General features: G+C 34.3%; 1 protein-coding gene across 1 annotated transcript in view; it reads right to left on the minus strand.

Moving 5' to 3' along the window:
* Positions 1-1,159: 1,159 nt before the first annotated feature.
* The window catches only part of LOC127853047 (uncharacterized), a 57,684-nt gene continuing 33,837 nt past the window's right edge, over positions 1,160-25,006 (minus strand). The window contains exons 3-4 of the mRNA XM_052387178.1: positions 1,820-2,013; positions 1,160-1,537 (exon numbers count right to left, since the gene is read on the minus strand). Coding sequence (XP_052243138.1) covers positions 1,272-1,537; positions 1,820-2,013 — 460 coding nt within the window. The 3' untranslated portion in view covers positions 1,160-1,271. The remainder of the gene's footprint in view (positions 1,538-1,819; positions 2,014-25,006) is intronic.

A 25,006-nucleotide genomic window follows, 5' to 3' on the forward strand; every position in this document is an offset into this window, starting at 1 on the left:
GAGCTTCATATAAAACTCCAAACCTAAAGATATCGTTGTCAAGCCATTCTATTGCGCCATCTGTACATATTGTCGTTGTACATACAAGTTATTTACGTACTTTCTACATATTATTATGGTTAACCCCAAGTTTATAGTAAATTGCGTCCTTATACACGTCATCATGGTAACTATGATAGCAAACATGAAACCGTTTGACAGTCAACTGCGTTATGTGTACATACCATATTAGAAACCTTAAAACAGTTGTTTGCGTCTTTAATACATATTATCGTGCGTCACTAGTGAAAATGGTAATTTTTCAGATGACTCGTGAATTCAAATCGATAATCAATCGGTTTAACAAATATCATCTATTTACTTTGAACTTTGGTTTGCTCTAAGCTCTATTAAAAATCAATCAACCAAGCCAATCTGTCTTAAGAATTATGAATTGCGCATACCAACTCCAAATACTCTTCGCAAGGAATAGTTAATAAATCATGTTTAATTGCCGAACTGGAACAAAATATTGATGTGCTTTAGCGCAGTTTGATCGGCTCAAGATTTAAGTTTTCAGATGGGTATAATATACCTATAACTTACTGAAAATGATACCTGACCAAAAAGAAAGCTTTTCAGATCAGCAATTATAAAAAAATAACCAATTTGCTCTAGTTACAAAATGCAGGGCATTTCGCAAGTTTCATTGGCTAATTTATGCGTGCCGATATGATATGTATCGCGTGCTCGCGTCATGACTATCGAGTTCGCACGTAACAACGTTTGCGTAAGCAGTCATAACTACATGTACCACATGGTCACGTCATAGCTTTCAAGTGCGCACTTATTAACTACCGCGCACGCACGTAATATAGACGGGTAAATACAATAATTAGTATGGCCAGTTAATGCTTCCGTTCGATCGATTAACTTTTTCTTTCGTTTAGTTAGTGTCCATCCAATCTTACGAGTTCACATGTTGTTCGTATATTTAAATGATGTGAATGGATGGGGGGGGGGGGATGACTATGGTAAAAATACGTGTTTAGCTCAACAGTTGCCATTAAGTACAATGTATTGTGAGTTTTGTAGATTGTATTCTTGTATCGTGTTTTAAATCATATCATTATTTTCAAAAAAATCAAAAGGAAGTTTATAAACTTTCTTTTATTTGACAGTCAAAATAATGAGTTGTGTAATAGACTGATACACATACATGCATTATAACACTCAAGCGCGTGTATATACAACACCGATGCCTAACATTCAGCACAAGTACAAGCATTGGATCACACATGCCTTAAACTCTTCACCACGTCTATAGTAGACTCTACTTTTAGAAAATATATGTAAATAACACCGATGCATATAAATATTATGGCTAGAAGTGTCCAGAACAGAAACGCGTGATTGAAGAAGTACCAGACCACCTTCCCGTCCCAGTGGTGCCAGGAGCTGTCGTGGTAGTGCACAATATAGTCACGGTAGTGAGGCAGAATGTGGAACTCGGACTTTCGAGGGTTGTTCAAATACCGGCCCCAGAAAAACGTCGTTCCTGAAAACGTTGTACAGTTGTCAAAGGTAAATCTTTTAATCAGTAACAATTGGTAACTAAATTTACAATTGTTACACAAGGAGGTGACGTTCAACTACTTCGAAGGTCTCTTATTCTGCAAATTTAGCTACGAAACTCAAGGATAATGATTGTGAATTGCAGCTAAATGTGAAAGTATTTTATCAACATTGTGTCATTCGTTAGTGTTTCTTTAATAATAAATGCTAGCTCCAATTGCTTATTTTTAAGATATACAGGATCGGTATGCAGGATAGTCAGTACCTATGGAGTACATGTTGGTGGCGTAAGGGAAGACGAACCACCGCTTGGCATGCGGAAGTGCCGTCACGACGCTACACATAAATGGGTGACGCGGCGTGGCGGCGAACAAATCGTTGGAGAAGCCAACGGGGTCGGTCATCCGAACGACGACGCTACTTCGATTCCGCTCGGCTCCCTCCCTGATTGCTTCCAGTCTTAATTAAAATTAAATTTATCGCTGAGTAAAAAGAAAGATAATGTCACGGATCTAACTGCGAAGTTCTTGTTCTTAATATTATGACTATCATTTACTGTCATTACCATTTGTACTTTGTAGTCATACATTTAATTACATATAATTAACCAAAATTAAATAAAATATTAGTAAATTATATGGTAATAAAATAATAATATTTACCCTTGTATGCATTCCATGTCCATGTCTAAGTAGAAGCCTCCATAGTGATATATGAAGAGATACCGTGCCATGTCCACCCTCCATATCCATTTCTCATAGCTAAGATAGAGGTTCAATAGCTCCGGGTAGTCTTCGTTAATCAGTTTTAATACACGCTGTTCATCCCATAACGTGTACGCATAATCAGGGTTCTGCACTCGACATGATCGCTGCGTATTCTGCAATCGCACCGGAAGTTCACTGCTGCCATCTTGAGGGTAGTACACCTGGTGAATATGGCGAGGAAAGCTGGCGATCTGAGTACTCCTATAAATATGAGGTCGATTTACATCGACCTCATATCGCTTAACGTTATTTTGCAATAGCATCGTTCCGACATGAATTTATGTCGGAAGCTTTAACGGCATCAAAGTCATATAACAGCACAGAATAATCATGCAATAAATTATTAAACATAAAATATAAACATTATTTTACTAATTGCATTAGAAAAATGTTTATACAAACTTACAAGTAATGATAGTCCAGACCTTAAAACACTACCACTGTTCAAATTCCATATTGTTGCCATATAGCACTGTGTAAATTGAAAGTTGCATAATGTTACCTCATTGGTCGGTTATAAATACATTGTTTCTCTATATATAGTATTTGATTTAGACGAAAGTAATAATTTACGTGGAATGTCATATTAGTTTTCCATTAAAACTTTGATCTTGCCGTGTGTGTTTATGGACGTTATTAATTATGCTATACATATTTTTGTATTTCATTAAGAATTTGAACGTGTAGCCCTTTTTGTTAACTGTTTTTAGCAAACGATTCGCGGCTTAATAAGACACGGAAAATAGTTAAAGCGACACTTTCATTTAAAGGTTTAATGTGAACAATATTAAATGAAACTTTTTTTGGTATAAATATATTTTATTGACAAATTCAATACTTGAAAAGGTGTTTAGTCTTTAAAAAGATGTCGCTGATATTGTTAATTTCAATAACTGTTAATATGCTTAATGTTGTATAAGAAATTGAATAGTTTCACTGAGTTGTATTCACGCCTAAAATCCGATATCGTAAAACGCGCAACGGTTAAGAATAAGGTCTGAATAAGTTTAAGTATTCAGATTCGAATATCAGCAGCTGTGCCAGCTGGGAAGCCCCGTTTTGGATTTAACAACCGCAAGCGAAACAACATACTTTTTTTAAGTCTTGCACTTAGACTCCATGATCACAAGTATAGGTCCCTGCTGTGGCGTATGACACCATAGTGTTATTTAGTATTGGTCGGCACAGTATCTGATCATAACGAGATAATTGGTTTGTGCTGAACACAGTGGCAATAAAACCACAGATCTATCAATAAACAAGATTATTGAGATATCTTTTATTGAACACCGCGATAAAGATGCTCAAACCACGGACTCTAGATTACACGGATAAGAAACATGGCAACATTCTCAGAATCATCACTGCTATATGTGTAATCACCTAACAATTCGTCTAAAAATAATTTATATATTTGAGTTGAAGACGATGTACTGTTGTATAAGTCTGAATAAACTATCTGTCTTCCTGTCTAATTCTAAGCCGTAATCGTCCCAGTGAAAAAGAAATCTGATTTTGAATAGTTGGACATGATGCCCTGATGTCAAAATACGAAATGACCCGCGTAACACCGACCGTGATTTTCAAGAATCTTTATAATTTAAGGTAAATAACATTTCATATAATTATACACAATTCCCTCGTTGATAATTAACAGCAAACGATGAATGTTTTTGACACCCATTTTATTTCAAGTATGCATGCAAAGCCGAATAAAATCGAGAGGGTCCGCTATATACGCTGTTTCATCATAAATTTAACACCCTTTCTGTGTTATAAACAAGAGCTGAAATCGTTAATGTTTTCAGATTTATTTATAATAAGCTTTATTGATATGTTTCGTGAACAAAATACTACAATATATTCCATAAAAAATATAATAATCATGGCAAAGGAAATTCAATGGCCGGTTTCTAAACAAAAGCATAATCGCCAAGAACGTAGCATCAGTTCAGTGCGGTATGATATTTGCAAAAGATAAAGTTATAACTCGCCGGGCTGTCGAAATCAGAAGAAAAACTTAATATATATTTATATATCTGTTTACTACGTAACGTAAGCTTTCTAATGATATATAATTTGTCAAAATCGGCCGAGAAATGAAACTATAATTCAACAAAAGACGTGAGTGGGTACATCAAAATGTATAACCTCGGCGCTTCGCTGTACGCTAATTGTACAAGATCGATAGCCACAACACGGTAAAACGCGCGGTGGTAAAACAAAAAATGTGTATTTCTTGTGTTTATCTCGCAATAAATCCATTAATAACAACGGGAATATACTAAAACGTATATTTTTTGAAAGAGGAATTAATAAGCAACAAGATAACGTATAAATCAATAAAATCGGATGAATAGCTTTTGCATAAGATTGAATTTACTACAGTAAGGGTCAAATACTCGATTCATCTCCTATCAATATACACTCCGTGATACAACTGGTAGTTTTAACACACACATATAGGTTTCATTTAATAAAGAGTACAGAAAGCTAAAAAGTGATGTGGTTTGTTGTACAACAACAATTGGTTATGTGTAACCTATTCAAAAAATAATTTCGTTCAAGATAATTCAATGTAATTCTATAAACGACAAACACACTTTGTGTGTTGTGTATGTTTATTTTTAAAAATGTACATAAGTGGTTTAAAAGCACAATTTTTACACATTTAAGAGGTAATCGCTCACATTTATGTCTAATTAATGATAATTTTATGCATTAGCAAAGATTTAACGAGAAAAACTGAAGTTTAAGTTGAACTCAATTTGCTATAGGAAAACGACGGTAGCCGTTTAGACGTAAGCGGGGTAGCTTACGTCTAATTATTTGGACTAGCGATCTGAGATGACTCCGTAGCTGCGCCACGACAGCGGTCACATTCCGTTATGTATATATTGCTTTGTAATACAAACTCGTTAAGCAAGTAACTAAATATTGACAATAAGTAAGTCACGAAAATAATAACAAAAAATGCAAAGATAAGCTTCAAACAAGCGCACGCATTTAATTTCTTCCATTTTTCAACATAGAACGAATACACATTTCCTAAATGTCGCATTATTTTAATAGCTTTCGTATTGTTTCAACCAGGTATGTGTATTAACGGTATCCATGCATACATCCAATAACGGCGAAAATATGCTGTGCCGGCTTATATCCAGTCAGATAAGCCGATAATTATTGATTTTATCGATAACGCGTAATAGCTTCACGTTGTTAACCGAGATGATAGTTTACCTTGGTAATTTAAATCCCGATGGCCACATCAGTTTTTATTCAATATTTAAAATGTTACCCATTTAAGAAAGCTGAAATGTTGCTCTTTCTAAATATCTATTTTATATGTCAATGCATAACATATTAAAAAAGATATAACGAGTTGAACACAACGTAATTGACATGACGCCTTGACGATGATCGCTCCGCCCACTTAATCACGTGGTTCAGCGGGTAGCAAACCTAGACAAGCTAACACCAAAATGGCTTCTTTGCCTATTCACGATTTCGACATTGTTAAATCACGCGTAACGAGACTGCCGAGATTACGCGAGATCAATGGTTCGGGGGGGGGGGGGGGGGGGGGGGTTCCGACAGTATTCGCTCTACAGTAGACACCTTACTTATCCGATATTTTGACTTTATAAATAGAATAAAAGCGATAAATTGCCGATTTATTACTAATAAAAACAATCATTATTTTTATTATAACGTTCAACGACCATCTGCTCATTAATAGTTCAGTATCATTGTAATTAACGGCTCCGTAATTAACTACCGGTACTGACAAAAATAACAAGATCATACCTTACTCATGTTACTGTACTGTGTGCTGAAATGTCAGAAATTAAAACAATCCCAGACTATTATAATTTTTCAGTGCAAGTTAATTTGAACCCACCCACTAATTAAAAATAAACATTTTTATTATATGAGCTCATTTTTTGTAAATTTTCAGAAATAAAAACCAATTGGTATTTGCACATTTCAGTAAACATAAGACTACTTTATTGTTAAATTTGTAAATTGTTTAATAATCTATATATTTTATTACTTCTGTTGCAAGCCCAACTTGTTGTGCTTTTAAAATACATAAAAATCTTTTGTTGACAACTATAATATTATTTAAGATAATAATTAAGCAAAAGTAAGTCCCCAATTCCAAGCTTACCCCGGCCAGTTAAAACGGTAGAGTGCTGATCTCTGACTCACTCATGGGTTGGTAAGTTTAAGCCTCAACTCGGGTTCATCTCTTAGAAATAATTACACTTTAGGCTACCCTGTCTGTAACCAAAATTGCAGTTGAGGGTCACCGGCATACATGTATCAAATACATTGTAACTATGTGCTTATGTTAACATTTCCTGAGGATTCAACCACTGAGCAGGATTACTAAGTTAAACCCATTTCATTAATGAAAAAAATTAAATATACTATCAGATGTATTCAAAAAGACAAACCAGCTGGTACCTACTAGTACTATCATAAGGAACATCATCCATTAACCATCTATACTTCCAGGTCTTTTGGCTCTGCTACACCAACAGGAATAAGCGTTCGGTTAATGTTTTCTGGTTAGATCAGCATCGAGACGAATTTCGACAAAAATTAATCGCAAATGCACATGTATTTAACAGTATTAGCGATGATCTTGATTGCAATAACGTTGACAGTATTGATTATTGCGTGGACAGATTTTCGAAAATATTAAGCGAAGCTGGTGAGGCTTTATTTTCTAAGACTTTAAAAAGTGAGAAATCTTACTCTAAAAATACATTATTTAAGAAAGCAGAGTGGTTCGATAACGACTGCCGTTTAGCAAAATCTGCATATTTCAAAGCTCTAATGGAATACAATAAAAGCAGATCAGATATCGATAGAGCGCTTATGATAAATAACAAATCATTGTACAAACGTACTGTTAAATCGAAACGTCAGCAACATAAAAGCAAAAAATTTAAAGAAATCGTAAGTCTTAGACACTCAAAGCCTAGAGATTTTTGGAAGCTTTTTAGTAAAAATAAAACTAGCATAAGTGATTCTTTGTCCATTGATGATTTTTATAATTATTTTTACTCTCTCCAGAACGATTTAAAACACGTAGATCATATCCAAGCAGAACAATTTTGCAGTTCTTATAATTTTAACATTAATAACGGCAGATATGAAGAATTAGATGGTCCAATTACCACTGACGAAATCGATAAGGCAGTTAATCGGCTTAAACGTAATAAATCGTGTGGCTGTGACTATTTGTTAAACGAATATTTCATCGAAAGTTTAGATATATTATCACCACATCTATTAAAGATATTTAATGCTATACTGAATTCAGGTCATTTTCCTCCAGAATGGTCAAAGGGGTTCATTGTGCCTGTTTTTAAAAAGAATGACCATGACGATGTACGTAATTATAGGGGGATTACTCTGGTAAGCTGCATGTCCAAACTTTTTACGAGCATTCTAAACAGTCGTTTAAATAACTGGATTGAAAATAATAACATTTTAAGTGACGCTCAATTCGGCTTCCGAAAGGGCCGCTCGACTACTGACGCTATTTTTGTACTTAATGCTATTATTCAAAATGTCGTGAATTGTAACGGACGTTTGTACTGTTGTTTTATCGATATGAAACGTGCATTTGATTCGGTCTATTTAAATGGACTATGGTATAAGCTTTACAACGCAGGTATTAACGGTAAATTACTAACGCTCATCAAAGACATGTATCATCAAGTTAAATGCTGTGTAAAAAAGTGTAATTCATACTCGGACTTCTTTAATTGTGCGATTGGACTCAAACAGGGAGAGGTACTCTCGCCGTTGCTGTTTTCTCTATTCTTAGATGACCTTGAACTATTTTTAGAAAAAGACGTAAATTCTGGACTTTCATATGATGACTTGATATTTATACTTATGCTGTTTGCTGATGATATGGTAATATTCGGCAAGTCTGTAACTGACCTCCAACAAAGTATTAACAACCTTAGCGAATATTGCGATCTTTGGGGTCTAGAAGTTAATATAAGCAAAACTAAGGTAATGGTATTTAGAAAAAGAGGACCGACTTTTAACAATGAAAAATGGTCATTTAAATGTGAAAAGTTAGATATAGTTGATGACTTCAATTACTTAAGAACAGTTTTTAATTACACGGGTTCGTTTTTACTAAACGCTGAATCTCTTTCTGGGAAAGGACTTAAAGCCCTAAATGTTTTAATGATTAATTTAAAAAACCTTGATATCAAACCTAGTATTGCTTTTCAACTTTTTGACGCATTCGTGGGTGCGACTTTAAATTATGGTTGCGAGATATGGGGATTTGATAAGTTTATCGAAATAGAACGTATACATCTTAAGTTTTGTAAAAGGCTCCTAGGTATCAAAGCATCTAGCAGCAGCATGGGAGTATATGGGGAACTAGGAAGGTATCCACTTTGCATTAACAGAAATGTTCGTATAATAAAATACTGGTGTAAACTTATCCATTCAAATAACATAATCATATCAAAATTGTATGAACGCTTCAAAAGTATGAAACTATGTAAAGGCAATTGGGCTTTAAATGTGAAGAAGTTATTGGATACCTACGGATTTTCATACGTATGGGACAATCCCTCTTCGGTCAATCTCGATACCTTCCATATTGTATTTAAGTCAACTGTTTTAGACGTTTTTAAGCAATCCTGGTACAATTCGATTAATAATAGCAACTCATTAATGACATATAAATTATTTAAATGCACCTTTGAGTTTGAACCATATCTTGATTATTTGCCAAACAAATTGCGTATATGTGTTTCCAAATTACGATTATCGTCGCTCAAACTAGCAATTGAAACAGGCAGACATAACAATATAGAGAGATCACAGCGAGTATGCGCAAAATGTCAAGTCAGAGATATTGAAGACGAGTACCATTTTATCATAATATGCCCAGCCTTCAATTCACTTAGAAAAGAACTAATCAAAGCCTACTATTATAAAAGACCAAGTATGTTTAAATTTGTTGAATTAATGGGTACTTCAAACAAAACACAAGTAAGGAACCTGAGCAAGTTCATATGTAGAGCCATAATGCAGCCCCACCCAGCTAACTAACCCTGGATATTCAAATATTAACTAATAAATTTCCCTTCATCTAGTAGTTGGGTGAATAAACTCGTCTTTTTAATGTTTGATGGTCGTACTATGTTCATCCTCAACATTCGTCTGTACAAGTTCTTAGTACATTCACCTTATTCATCATCTGAATATGTTAGCCTAGCACAACTTAAATATTATTGTTGCATATTTTGTAAAATGTACAAAAAATAATCAAATTTTGTATAATTACCTTTTGTTTTTAAATTATATATATATTGTACAGTTAAGTATATTTCAAATACTTCACTTATAGCCTTAACGCATGATCAAATTTTACTTATCTTGAACAAAGTTGTTAAAATATTAACTAACTAATTTTTCTTCATTTTTTTTCGTATCAAGTTGTCTTGTATAACGTTTAAATAATTGAACTATATTTATGGTTTTCATCCTCCAATATTTCTATGAAAGTTAATAACAAATAATTGTTTTCATCATCTGTATATGTTAATCTAGAGAAACACGAATACTATTTTATTGTTTTTTTTTTGTTTCTTATTAGTATTTAAAACAAATCTTTATTATATACAACTTATTTATTAAAATCATGTATGTATGAATATGATCCTTACGCGATCAATATGATATTTAAATATTCTTATTTGTTATCACGTTGACATAATGCTTTGTATACATGTAACTATTTTGTAAATGACAAAAAACTGTAAAGTTTACGTCAATAAAACATTCTGTCTGTCTCTGTCTGTCTGCTGATCTCTGACTCACTCATGGGTTGGTAAGTTTAAGCCTCAACTCGGGTTCATCTCTTAGAAATAATTACACTTTAGGCTACCCTGTCTGTAACCAAAATTGCAGTTGAGGGTCACCGGCATACATGTATCAAATACATTGTAACTATGTGCTTATGTTAACATTTCCTGAAGATTCAACCACTGAGCAGGATTACTAAGTTAAACCCATTTTATTAATGAAAAAATTTAAATATACTATCAGATGTATTCAAAAAGACAAACCAACTGGTACCTACTAGTACTATCATAAGGAACATCATCCATTAACCATCTATACTTCCAGGTCTTTTGGCTCTGCTACACCAACAGGAATAAGCGTTCGGTTAATGTTTTCTGTGTTAATCATAGGGATTACAATTTATAATATTTCATCCCAACAACAAAATCTTTACAATGATAGTATTCATTTTACAGTCCGGTTTTACTTCTATTAGGTTAAAAACTAAATAGTGCATCAGTTTTTGAGATGAGCTTGTACCAAACACACACACAAGCTCCTGCACATACACACACTTTAATGAGCAAATATTTGAACTGTTACAGTTATTACTTGTTGGAATGTCTCAGACTAACCAGCATATACAAGCAGTCTTCACTTTAGCATTTTTGAACAACTTACTGCAGCCTGAATCTTTATGCTTTAATAGAACAGATTAAAATACCCACTAGCCCGACTATATGAATCTGGAAACTTTAATAGCCCAAATTTAATACATATCACTAGCCCCGGGCTGTCGGGCTAGGGGTTAGCGTCAAGACTGTAAAAGCCATAACAATTCTTCAAACATTGATACTTGTCTTCTTTTGAACAAATCTGCCATGACTGGTAGTTAATTGGGATAGCTTAACACACAACCAATTAAGGATGACTGTGAAGCCAATGGACATTTGACCAGGGACACTTATTTTAATTCAAAGTAAATGTTTTCTTAGCAGTGTTAATAGTCATGTCAACACATCACATGTTATATTAAATGATTACATGACAACATTGGATGTGTAGCAACTTAAACCACCATCTATTTTATTATATTTCTGAATGTGTAGGATATTTTTTAATGTAAGGGTATGAAGTAGACACACATCTGAAGTATCTTTATTTTATTTTTTCAAAGAACAAAGTTATGTAACTGTGGTGATGTATAATATTTAATGCAAGAGTTAATAAAATATTCCAGGTGAAGAAATCTTGAGCTTCATGCACCATTAGATACTCAGTACAGTATCCCAGTTTCTGTTGACACTGTGAAGTGTGATATTCCTGAAAAAAAGTTTCTAGAAGTTATAACAATAAACCATTCAATAACATTTAAATACAGCAAAGTTATCTGTTTTAAAATGATTGTTCTTTTTAAAGAAAAGTATTTTACCAAATGCCATCAAACTTCTATTTTGCCCAAACTTAACAAATAAGATATTTTTCCATACCCCACCCGCTTTAGCATGTTTCGTTTTTACCTATTTTAAACACAATAAAATCGAAATAAAGCATAAACATGAACGACAATTATATCAAAGATACTAAGCTTTTATACTAAGGTTAAAATTATTAAAATGCTCTGCGGACTAGATTTCACAGTTAAATAAAGCGTCTGACCAAATAATTGACGAAGACATACATGCGTTTTCAATCTGACATAATTCGTCTCTCAGTGTGCATGCATTTGTAAAGCGTCTGTACTTTCAGTTTCTATTAGGATGCGAAATCAAAATGTTTAAGAGAGGTTGAAAGACGTCCGCGATTGTTGCGCCAAAATATCACTCGATTGCAAACGTTTTCGAACCAAGAAAGCAAGAGCCAATAAGTGCAGAATAATTCGTGTTATCGATTTTTTTAAGTTTAAAGTTTATATTAAGGACAGTTTCAAGGATTAGAGATGTTATGAAACATCAGTTTATTAAAGTTAAATACGATAGTATTTATTAAAGTTAATTATGATAGTTTATACAGTTCTATTGAATCAATACAAGTGTGCAGCTTCAACAAAAGTAAAGCAGCAATGATTTTAAGGTATGCATTTTTATAAATCATTTCAGCCTATTTCAAGAATGAAATCACCCTATTTTTCAGAATCGATGGGTGAAAACCCTATTTCCAAAATAATTATCTGGGGCATTGCACCTTCACTGTAAATATATATTATTGCTCTGTCATTTTAGTCAGAAATTAATATATACATATACTAATACATAGTGCCAGTCACGCGGTCTCGGTAGTTTTCAGACTATACTTACGAGGTCAATATAAGAAATGGGGTCTGTATACAAGCCCGCGTTCTAGGTACCTTTAATTATTACTATGAGGGGGATGCAGGGGAGGTAATGCAATCAAATGTCACAATAAGGTCATAAATCGATAACCACAATCACGTCTGAAATTGAAATGTTATATACCTCGCAATTAATTTCGCTTTATATTTCATTGTATAAGACGTTAAATAAATGACGTATTTATATATAATAACATATTAGGTACCCCTATATACTTAGTACCTTAATTCGTGTTTATATCGGATAAAAAGGGTATGGAGATACATGCGTTTAAAGTGGGAACCCAATGACCTATTTCTAAATCAGAGACCCCGTAACTGGCCAACTGTTATGACATATAATTATGATCATAAAAAGGCTGTAAAACATGGTATAAAAATCGTTTGTTTAAAATGTGACATAAAACAAAACACGCTAGTACACTGTGAATGAACAAAAACTGTCACGTGACCACAAAAGTCAACGTCAGTAGTCATTTTATGACAACAAACAGCCGCTGATATATCCACGCATGGAAAAAACCAATAGATTGTAATAAAATCTTAACATTATATTCCCATGACTTGGTATCATTATTGTTTTCTACATTTTCTACCATGGTATTATATACTATTTTTGCATATTTAATTGGTTCCATTTGTAATATTTTAAACCATTATTTTATAACATTTATATAAAATTTATTTTTCAATGGGGTTCTGCCCAGTTCCCCGTATACGAAATTATTTTGTGTTTGAGACCTTACACCGAGTAGTTCTTTGCAAAATTTTAAATGTATTCTTTCTATTTGTATGATATTTTTGTTTAGCCACCAAACCTCTGATCCGTAACTTAAGACTGGTGCAATTAATTTGTCGAACAAATCCAACTTGTTTTACTGAAATACATTTCTACTTCTAATGCGTTACCGCATTGTGAAGAAAATCCACTTGTCAAGTATGTTAACCTCAATTCCAAAGAAAACACTCTCGAGTTATTATTAAACCCGAAACGGCAAACTGCTTCATAATTTAACAGAAGTGTGTCTGTCAACTACTACCATTAACCACTGGCATCCACCACTACCATCAACCACTGGCATCCACCACTACCATCAAACACTACCATCAACCACTAACATCAACCACTACCATCAACCACTACCATCAACCACTACCATCAACTACTACCATCAACATCTACCATCAACCACTACCATCAACCACTACCATACCGAAACAGCCGCATCTATAATGAATAGAAATACTGTTAAATGTTAAATACTTCCCATGATACTGTAACACAAAGTTTATTGTTCAGCCTTGTAAATGCTGCGTTGACTTTTTGTCCGAAACGTATCGCGCCGTGTGACTGTTGCAATTTTTGACCTTAAATCCAAGGTTGTCTAAGTTGTGCTAAGTTTACTCACGGTTTATCAAGGTATCCTGGACGTGCCGTCGAAGCGAAAACGAGGCCCTTCGACGGTACGCTAAGTTTTCATCCACGGTCTGCCACGGATGTATAAATGCTGCTTCAAGGTACGATGCGTTCTGTTAAGTTCCCGCACGTTGTTTACGTTTGTCATGCAGGTCTGAAACGTTATACACGTTTGTCATTCATTTGTCACGTTCTGTCAATGTACCGTGCGGATCAAACGTGGACATCCGAGAGGTTTCGGGCACGATTGTGCTCCCGGTTTAAACGAAAACTCTCAAGCATCAGCATTTATTATAACAACATAATTCCAGTGACATGGATGTGAACGACGAGGATGATTTTGGGTTTGCCAGCTTATTTGCAGCATTAATAAAATCTTTGCGTTTTAAAGAGCTGACAGAAGCACACAAGTCCGGGAAAAAACGAAGAAGGAGGCCAAGGTCTCTGTGCGTTCGTACATGGCTATCGAAAGCTAGAAGGCAGCAGCAAGGTCACATTGATGCATTTCTTACTAGGGAACTCCGCAACAAGATATTAACGCCTGATTTTCAAAAATAATTCTTAACTCTGAAATTTTATTCTTAACGTTACTACTAGGTTTTGGAAAATAATTCTTTACTTTTCTAAACGACCTAAAAAATAAATAATAATGGTTATTTTCATGCAAAAAAAATAAAAATAAACATACTAGCAACTTAATTTAAACGAGCTCAACAGTGTCTATTCAGTATAATACAATTTTATTTTTCAAATACCTTCATATGCCCAAACTGTGCTTAGATTGCATGCCTTCGATGAATTTTTACATATTTCAAAATTTTAAAACAGGTCTCCCCTTCAATCTTTTCAACGATTGGCCACGGGCATTGTGCCTTCCACTCGTTCAATGTTTTTTGTTTAAGTTTGGACCCGTCGTGTCGCGTTTTTTTAAAGCTTTTCCGACTGTTTCGGCAACTGAACATACAACATCGTATAAGATCTTTTCTATTATGTTTTTCTTAACATTCAACTTCGGCTCACTTTGCGTACAATATGTTAAAAGCGTGTTTTTGCACGCTTCGCAGTTTTTTAGGACGCTCTGGGCGCCGCCATTGTTTTTTGACAGATAGACTGTACACGCCGCTTTTATTGGAAAAAATGCGCTTTGTTCACTCGATACGACTCGAGTTAGTCTGTTCAACAGGCCTTAGGTTAACGGAGTTAGCCTGTACGGACAGGCAATGGTATTACCATTATACCATTTGGTATGGGGTTAGCCTGTAGATAACCTGGATAAAAGATCTATAAATAAATAGTTTATTTATAGATTACGAAGGAAAAGGTATTAGGTCACGATATCTCGATCTCTCGCTTATTTATTGAAAATAATGAAGAAAAACGCCTTTTTAGGTCTTAAACCAGTAAAGAATGGAAATATTGGTGATTTTATATTTAAATCAATGAATTTAGAACATTTTAAGATTAAATATATTGCACACTGACAGTGAATAGATTAATAATTTTGAAAACACTAGGGATTTGTTTATAGTTTAATTATATTTAAGTATGAAATACCAAAAATAATAATCAAATTATTGTAAGCAGAAAAGGATTTCATTCAATCATTTATTTATGTATTAATGTATTTATTTATGTATTAATGTATTTTTTTTATGTATTTATGTATTTATTTATTTATTCATACATTCATGCGTTCATTCATGCGTTTATTCATTTGTTCATGTATTTCTTTCTTTCTTTCTTTCTTTCTTTATTCTTTCATCTATTTATTTATTTATCTATCTATTTATCTTTTCATTTCGTTTGTGCGTACGTGGGCTTGTTCATTGGTTTATTGCTTCGTTCGTTCGTTCGTAATTTCTTTCAGTCAGTCAGTCAGTCAGTCAGTCAGTCAGTCACTCACTCACTCACTCACTCACTCACTCACTCACTCACTCACTCACTCACTCAATCAGTCAGTCAGTCAGCGAGCGAGCGAGCGAGCGAGCGGGCCGGCCTATCGGTCGGTCGTTCGTGCGCTCGTTTGTTATTTTGTTCGTTCGTTCATGCGTCCGTCAATTTGTTTGTTCGTTCGTTCGTTTGTGCGTTCGAGCTTTTCTGCGTTCGTCATCATCATCATCATCATCATCATCATCATCATCATCATCATCATCATCATCATCATCATCATCATCATCATCACCATCATCATGATCATCATCATCATCAACAACAACAACAACAACAACAACAACAACAACAACATCATTATGATCGTCATCATTATCATCATTTTTATTATTATTTCATTTCTTTATATATTTTGTATTATTTGTATTGTATTATATTAAATGCATATTATGTTAATGCTGCCACGTTAAAACAAAATGCATGTTGAATGAAGTTACAAAAATCGATTGGTGATATCGTCACATAGCAGGAGGAAGGGTGCCTTGGGTACCTTAAGACATATCATGCCTACAGGGTGATTGATGTAGGTGTGTCATGCTACATTGTCTTGTTTATTGGAACCTTAATGCAATTAAGCCACTTTTAATAATGGTGATAACTGAAATTTCTATTGCTTAACAATACGAGACTGCGAAAACAAATGCCACAGGTTATTTATTTGACTCTTTCTTTGTTTCAATTTATATTAAAAGTATATTGATTATCTGAAGTGTGACTGTCTTTAGTTTGAAGATTTAATACGAAATTACATAAAAACTATAGTTGTTAATTTACTAAAGCAATTGACTCTTTATTATGTGTGTTTTTTTTTATGAAACTACGATAATGGTAGCAAGAAGTATCCTTTTTTTAACGATACTCGGTACATATCCCGATCGTGAAAATAAAGGTTGAAATAAAACGTTATATTTAAATTACTGATTTTTTAAGTTTGAAGTCGCATATCAAACACATCAAATGTTTTATGTAGTGTATTGTATATTTACGTATGACAGTTTGAAGTCCTGCTGATATAATTTATAAATCATTAAAAAGGGCATATCATATTTCCCGTGCACTTTTATACACTTAATTATAGTATTTGCCGGGAAAGAAAAACCATATTGGAAGTATCAAGTAAATGAATGCAAAAGTGTAATCAAACTAAACACTTGTGTGCGTACATCTAACTTAAACTACATTAAGCACTGTTATATGCATCCTAATATCAGTCATATGGCATATTATGTATGTAGCATACGTCTGTTCTCAAAAATTGAACTATATGGTATTTAAGTATATCATTTAGAAGCAGTTGTCTTTCCACACATTCTAATCACACATGTTTGACTACTTGCGTTTCTTAATTGGACAATCTAACCTGAACTATACGACAGAAAATTTAAAAGTCAGACTAATATATAACGGAGCCGGTCGATGTCTGATCTATATGAATAAACTTGACGCTAAAATGGATAAGATTTAGGGATCACAACCAATTTAAGTCAGACTAATAGCCGGCCGATGTCTGATCTATATCAGATAACTTTACGCTCAAATAGATAAGAAAGGGATCACCACAGCAGGTTGCTAATACACAGTGTAGACTTCCGCTGTTTTATTGTTTGTTTAGAAAGCATGGCCAAAATAATATGGAATCCAATTTTGAAATAAAAAATCGTCTGAAAATAGCGCCGTTGACTTGTTAATTGAAGAGTATAGATGACATCAAAGAAGTGATTTTCTAGACACCTGGAGACAACTGAGGACGACACATACAATTAAGTAAATAATAGAACAACTAATAAGCCTCCTATGGAGGCAGATGATATCTTACTTAAAAGTCAACAGATAAGTTGAGGCTTAAAATCGTATTTTATAAAGGAATATAATTGCATCTCTGTCCAATTAGATGTCTTGCAAGCGATTGTTTATTTCAAATGTAGTATGTGCTGTGATGGAAACCAAATTTGCGCATAAATTATTAAGTTATTTAATGACGTGCCTTGAACGTTTTCTCGTCTGTGAGAGTTTAAACTTGTATTATACTGTGAAAAGCACCCGTGGTACTTCACCGATGTTATTTCTATTTAATTTAAGTAATCTACACTATATCAATGTAGAACGTTTTTTTTTAATAATTTTATTTTATTTTGTATGTTTGTTACAACAATATATTTAAAAAGAAAATTAATACATTCAATTAACTAAAAAAAGCTAAAAGGTTGAACACAAAATAAGTAGATAAAATATTAAATACGTCAAAAAATGAATGAATGAATAAATGGCTGGCATGGCTGGCTGGCTGGCTGGCTGGCTGGCTGGATGGGAGGGAGGGAGGGAGGGAGGGAGGGAGGGAAGGGAGGGAGGAAGTAAAGAATGGAGGGAGGGAGGGTGGGAGTTGGAGGGAGGGACGGAGGGAGGGACGGAGGGAGGGACAGAGGGAGGGCGGAGGAGGAAGGAACGGAGTGAGGAACGGAAGGAGGAACGGAGGGAGGAACGGAAGGAGGAACGGAGGGAGAGGAACGGAAGGAGGAAACGGATGGGAGGAACGGAAGGAGGAACGGAGGGAGGAACGGAAGGAGGAACGGAGGGAGGAACGGAAGGAGGAACGGAGGGAGGAACGGAAGGAGGAGGAACGGAGGGAGGAACGGAGGGAGGAACGGAGGGAGGAACGGAGGGAGGAACGGAGGGAGGAACGGGGAGGAACGGAGGGAGGAACGGAGGGAGGGACGGAGGGAGGGACGGAGGAGAGGGACGGAGGGAGGGACGGAGGGAGGGACGGAGGGGAGGGACGGAGGAGGGAGGAGGGAGAGAGACGGACGGAGGGAGGGAGGTAGGGAGGAGGAAGGGAGGAAGGAAGGAAGGAAGGAAGGAAGGAAGGAAGGAAGGAAGGAAGGAAGGAAGGAAGGAAGGAAGGAAGGAAGGAAGGAAGGAAGGAGGGAGGGAGGGAGGGAGGGAGGGAGGGAGGGAGGGAGGGAGGGAGGGAGGGAGGGAGGGAGGGAGGGAGGGAGGGAGGGAGGGAGGGAGGGAGGGAGGGAGGGAGGGAGGGAGGGAGGGAGGGAGGGAGGGAGGGAGGGACGGACGGACGGACGGACGGACGGACGGAGGAAGGAACGGAAGGTAGGAAGGTTGGATCAATCGATGGATGGATGGATGGATAGATGGATGGAAGAACAAACGAACGAACTCATGAACAAACGAACGAACCAATGAACAGACGCACGAACGCACAAAGTAACGAAAAAAACGGACGGACGAAGGGATGGAAAGATTAATGAATGAATGAACGAATAAATAATTAAATAAAAACAAAAAACAAAACAAAAATGTTTAAAACATAAATACATAAATGAATGAATAAATGCATGAACGAACGAACGAATGAATGATCGAACGAACGAACGAACGAACAAACGGAAAAAAGAATTAAACAAAGACCAAAATAGAAAGAGAACGAAATAACAAAAGAACAAACAAACGAACAAACAAACGAATGATCCGAGTAACGAACCAAAGAACGAACGAACCAACCAACCAACAAACAATAAACAAACGCACGAACGCACAAACGAACAAACAAACGGATGTACGAACTGACGGACGGATGGAAGGATAAATGAATGAATTAATTAATAACTAGATGAATAGATGGGTAAATAAAAAAAAATACGTTCATACTTTTTGTTTGTTATTATTTTTGCTATTGCATACTTAAATATAATTTAACTACATGTATCAACAAATGCATAGTGTTTTTCAATATTATGAATCTATTGTACATTTCACAGGTATTACAAATAAACCACGCGGTAACAAGATAGATTCACTTTAGCATTTATTATATTCAATCTTAAAATGTTCTAAATTCCTTGAATAAAATAAATATTTGCATTCCATATTTCACATATTTATTAAGTTCAAGACCTAAAAGGGCGTTTTTCTTCATTATTTTAAATAAATAATCGAGAGATCGAGATACCGTGACCTAATCCCTTTTCCTTCGTTATCTATAAATAAACTATTTATTTATAGATCTTTTATCCAGGTTATCTACAGGCTAACCCCATACCAAATGGTATGATGGTAATACCATTGCCTGTCCGTACAAGCTAACTCCGTTAACCTAAGGCCTGTTGAACAGACTAACTCGAGTCGTATCGGGTGCTTTGTTAAACAAACCCGATAACCATTTTATATAAGGACCGAAAAGATCTTTAATACGCGAAAAGAACTCAATAGAAATCGAAACGAACCGATGTAAAAATGATATTCTTAACTTGATTTTGTAATTCTTAATGCTACGACAAGATTTTAAAATAAATACGTAACGGACTTGCAAATAATTCGTAATTACGAAAATACGACCCTTATCTGGAGCTCTGAATAATAATTCAATATATAATCTTTTCAATTATCTTTTTAAATACTAATCCAAAACCGAGTCTTTATAAAAGCATCAGTAATTACTAAACAATAAAATATATTGATTACACATAAATCTAATAATTTCATAGACACCTAAAACGTGTGAACAAATTTAATTTCACGTATTAGAACATGACGTTCAAAACATTATTATTAGTTATGCGAAGTAATCACAGAGTTCAAGATATGTTATGAAAAATGGAAATCGTTAAAGATGTTTGTAAATAGTTTCGCTTTATTTACAAATTAACATTTCATATATGTAATAAATACTTCAAACGTAGAGTCAGCAATGCTGTACTACCCACTATGCGTTAAATACTCGTTTTAATCATTTAAAACGTTTTTCAATGCAACGCATATACACGTCAATATTCTTATTTTGAAGAGGCTATAAACGATATTTGTATTAACACTTTGGCTTTCGCAATATTAAACAAACAATAATGAAAACGAACTAGAACTGTTAAATAAACGCAATATACCAGTTTTATTGGTGAAATAAATAAAATACCGGCATATCAATTCGCATTTGTTACCAAAATAACTATTGTGTTTTTGTATCATAAAAGTTTAACCGATTAATTGGAATTACAAAACAGTGTACACGTATTTCGTACAATATTTAACAAATAGTTCACTGTACAGAAGAAGTTATTTACAATGATATAACAATCATTGCTGTTTTGATATTATTTATTTCTAACGTGTATTTTCGAGTGTGTTTTTTTATTCATAAACGTTTTATCTGTTTTGTTTTTTCACTAAAAAAAAGATCGCATTTTCATGTCCTTGCTTTAATTTAATGTTCTTTTTTTATAAATACGCATGACAATCGCCCATATAACAGCCATCAAACAAGCCCCAGCACGTACTAACAACTTGTAACATTGATTTCAAAACGCCAAACCTTTTAAGTGTGAAATATTTAAACAAACGTTAAGACCATAAAAGCCCTGCCCGAGGCTTGTCAACTACTTTATAGTGTAAATATTTTCCAATTGTTTTCGTTAGCAACTGTTCGCTGATAACTGCTCTAGTTAAAACCCTACTTCAATTAATTTATATTTCAATTTTCTAATAATGCGAACACTTCAATATTAAAAAGCTTATTATTCATCTCTGTAAAGTCGTTAGTTATTTATTTGTTGTGTAGTTGTAACGCGTGTTCCGATTAACCCCGGTCTCCCCCACATGTCTCAAACTCTGGTACAATAAATAGCAGAATAATATATACAGTGTGACGCGTATGTTTGAATTAATAAGTGATCATTCAATACAAACTATCCACCATCAATTGTGCATTGATATTCGCTCAATGACAGAGGTGATCAAGCTGTGGCACAACAAACTCATGTGAATCTTAACCCATTTATGCCTTGCGTCTAGATAAAAGGCATTGGCAAACAGCGTAGACCTAGATGAGACGCCGCATGATGTGTAATAAATATTCTAAATATATAAATACATATACTTGACATCTCTAATTTTGGAAATAAATTGATCCAGTTTAAAAGGATGGGAGAGTCCACTAGGCATACATGTGTTAATCCTTCATTTTCGTTTAAGTATATATATTGCGTTTACGTTTAAAAAACATGACATCAACAAAAGAACGTTTGTATAATGATCACTATTAAACAAGATACAATTTAAAAAAAATGTTATAATTATTAGGTTCAGTAGATGATAGCAGGTTATTAATAGCATAGCAATGACATTAATAATGATTATGTTCAAGTTTCGAACGAAAACAGGATCTTGCAGAAATTTACAAGTTAAAAGCATTAATATTCAACACTTAGTAATAACAAAATGAGCAACAATATATACTTAACTAAACTCGCATTTCACAAGTTTTGACCAACCCCACAGTTGTTTATATACTATTTTCTGATTTTACAACGATATGTTTATTGATTTACTGTTACAGACAAATATATGTTGCTGCAGTGATTGTGCCTTTTTGTACAATCGACTGCAGCCTTAAAGGGATCTTTAACGCTTATACCCTCTCGGCTATTATGCCGAATATACATAGGTGACGTGTTTTATACCTTATAAAAGCAATCTTCGTAGTGTCACAAAATTTAACGACAACAACAGAACTCTTATAACGAAAACGAAAATTTGCGAATCTGAAACAACTTTTTCAATTTTGTCAATTTACCAAAACGTGAAAAGATCCCTTTAAATCTCTCAAAAAAGGCAAAGCTGTAGGGCCAGACTTCCTTTTAAATGAGTATTTTACTGAAAGTATAGACATCTTGTGTGCTCGCCTGATTTATTTAATGCCATATTAGAGTCTGGTTTCTTTCCCGACAAATGGATAGAAGGAGTTATCGTTCCTGTACATAAGAAAAGCGATACAAAAAATGCACATAATTACAGGGGAATAACACTAGTTAGTTGTTTTTCTAAACTTTTCACAACAACAACTACTTCTACTACTACTTCTACTACTACTACTGTAAGCGCTCTCCATTGTAATAGTGCTACTGCTACATGTACTGTTACTGCTACGACATTTGATCCAGCTTCGCTGGTTCGAGTCAAATCTCTGCGTGGAGGTTGATACAATGCTGGGTCCAGTCAAATCTCTGCGTGTAGGTTGCCGTTGTGATTGACATAAACGAATGATAAACGTTAGGTATAAGCAGCAACTTTTAAAATCAAAATCTATTTTCTTCAAGACGACATTATTGAATTTGAGTGGTGAACATCAAATACGCCTCGGAAAAAGTTATTTAGTTTAATTGAAAGAAAAAGATGAAAGTGTTTTGAAAGGTTAATGTGTGTTTTTTTTATACAAATATTCATATTCTAGTCCAATGTCAAAAATACGAGGTTAATGCTTATCTGCAAATCATAATGTATATTTTGATTGACGAGGGTTGAGTGTGTGATTCAGTATATCTTTAACTATTTGTAGTGTAATGTCTGTACAGTATTTCAAAACTAATTAGCCTTTTCACGTTCTAATTCCGATGTTCTCGTCCACATAAGTTGCGCGTATTTTCTTTGTTGTAACTTAAAGCTAGGATGGACGATTTAAATGTGAAAATTGAGTGTTCTCAATATGAATCCAATTCACGAATATAAGCGAGAAATAGTAAATTAAATATATTAACAATCAAATAGCAGTACCAAACATAAAGTCATGTTTACTTCAGTGAAATTCGAAACGACCAAGTTTAATTCGATACCGACACGTTTACTCGAGAAGAAAAAAACCCACATAAAATATGTGTATTATGAATAAATCTCTCATTACTCTTAGTGTAAACAATATTTATTTAACTATTCGTATACAAATATAAACATACATGCTACTTTGGGACAACCTATGCTTGGCATAAAGCCCGTAAAGTATAATTTTACAGAATTGCGAATACAGCTCGAGGCTTATGCTATGTCTCTCTTCTGTCAGTTGGAAGTGCTGCTTATAAGGTGTAAACAAAAAAGGCAATTAAAGTGATATTATGGGCATGTTTCACTGTTGCATTGAGCTAGAAAGAATTAACAGGTCAAAAGAATTAGTTAAAATGTGGCAACTGACCAATTTTCTACAACTCATCTTGCTACCAATTGTTTATAAAATGTATATATTGTTTTAGATAATTTACATGACTCACCCAGTCCTCTAAGCCGAAAAAATCCGTAAAACAAAATTGTGTCTTTGTGTCGTATGAACGAAGCTGCATGAAAACTACATTTAGACTCACATCGTACATCGAATCATTTCTGTCGCCAGTTGTCAAAACGAAAGTACGGTTGATTTTCAAATGGATTATTTTTCTCTTTCCGGGCTATTGTTTCAGTATGTTGATGCCGCATTAACAAATATCAGTGTATATGACGTGAAAACACCCAAAATAAACAACGGTTGCGATAGACACCTATGTACTGTTATGCCCATAATATCACGTGAACTACAATGTACATAAATGTCAAAACAATGAACAGTGTAGAATATTAGTAGGTCGTCTGCACCGAACAAAAAATCCACATGTCCGTTACACATTTTTTCGAAGTTTCTTGGCATAATATTAAATATTCGAATATAAATTCTGCATAAGAATATTTTGCCGATTTTCGATTATCTGTTCCTATCTCTAGTTAAAATCAAATCCGCTCTTTGTTCTCGATACAGGGACAATTTTAAATCTAACTTATTTAAAGTTAAAACAAATCACAATGCCATTCTATCGTCTTTGGAATTATATCACATAATAAAAACTTGATTGAATAAATACAAATACGTGTTTGCGTGTTTGTCAGAATGTTGTTACTACATTCTCTTTATGTAAATAAAAACAACTTGTGCAAAATTGTTTTGTGTATCATAAATAAATAAATTGGATCCCAGCCTTTCGTGCGCTATGCCATCTTTAGGGAGAAAGATATGAAAACTAATCAAAACTTGAGTTATAAGAACGTACCTGAGTTAGTATAACCTGTCGCATTGATCTTATAAATGTCTTATGAAAAGAATATTATACACTTAGACTGCTTTCAGTAGCGACGATGAGTTGGTACTGTAAAATTAATATTTAATGATTCAAATGTGGTCAATTGCTCATTGACGGATCAATAGATATTTTTAAGATAATTAAGCTTTAAGTAGGACTTGATCCAAGGGGTGAATGAAATCTGTATAAATCAGTTTTGAAATCACGCCATACGTCCAAAGCAGAAATGTTTGAAAGGCGAGGCATTTATTCAATCTCAATATGTACATAA

Source organism: Dreissena polymorpha, chromosome 1 (assembly GCF_020536995.1).
Source record: "Dreissena polymorpha isolate Duluth1 chromosome 1, UMN_Dpol_1.0, whole genome shotgun sequence".
Classification (NCBI taxonomy): Eukaryota; Metazoa; Mollusca; class Bivalvia; order Myida; family Dreissenidae; genus Dreissena; species Dreissena polymorpha.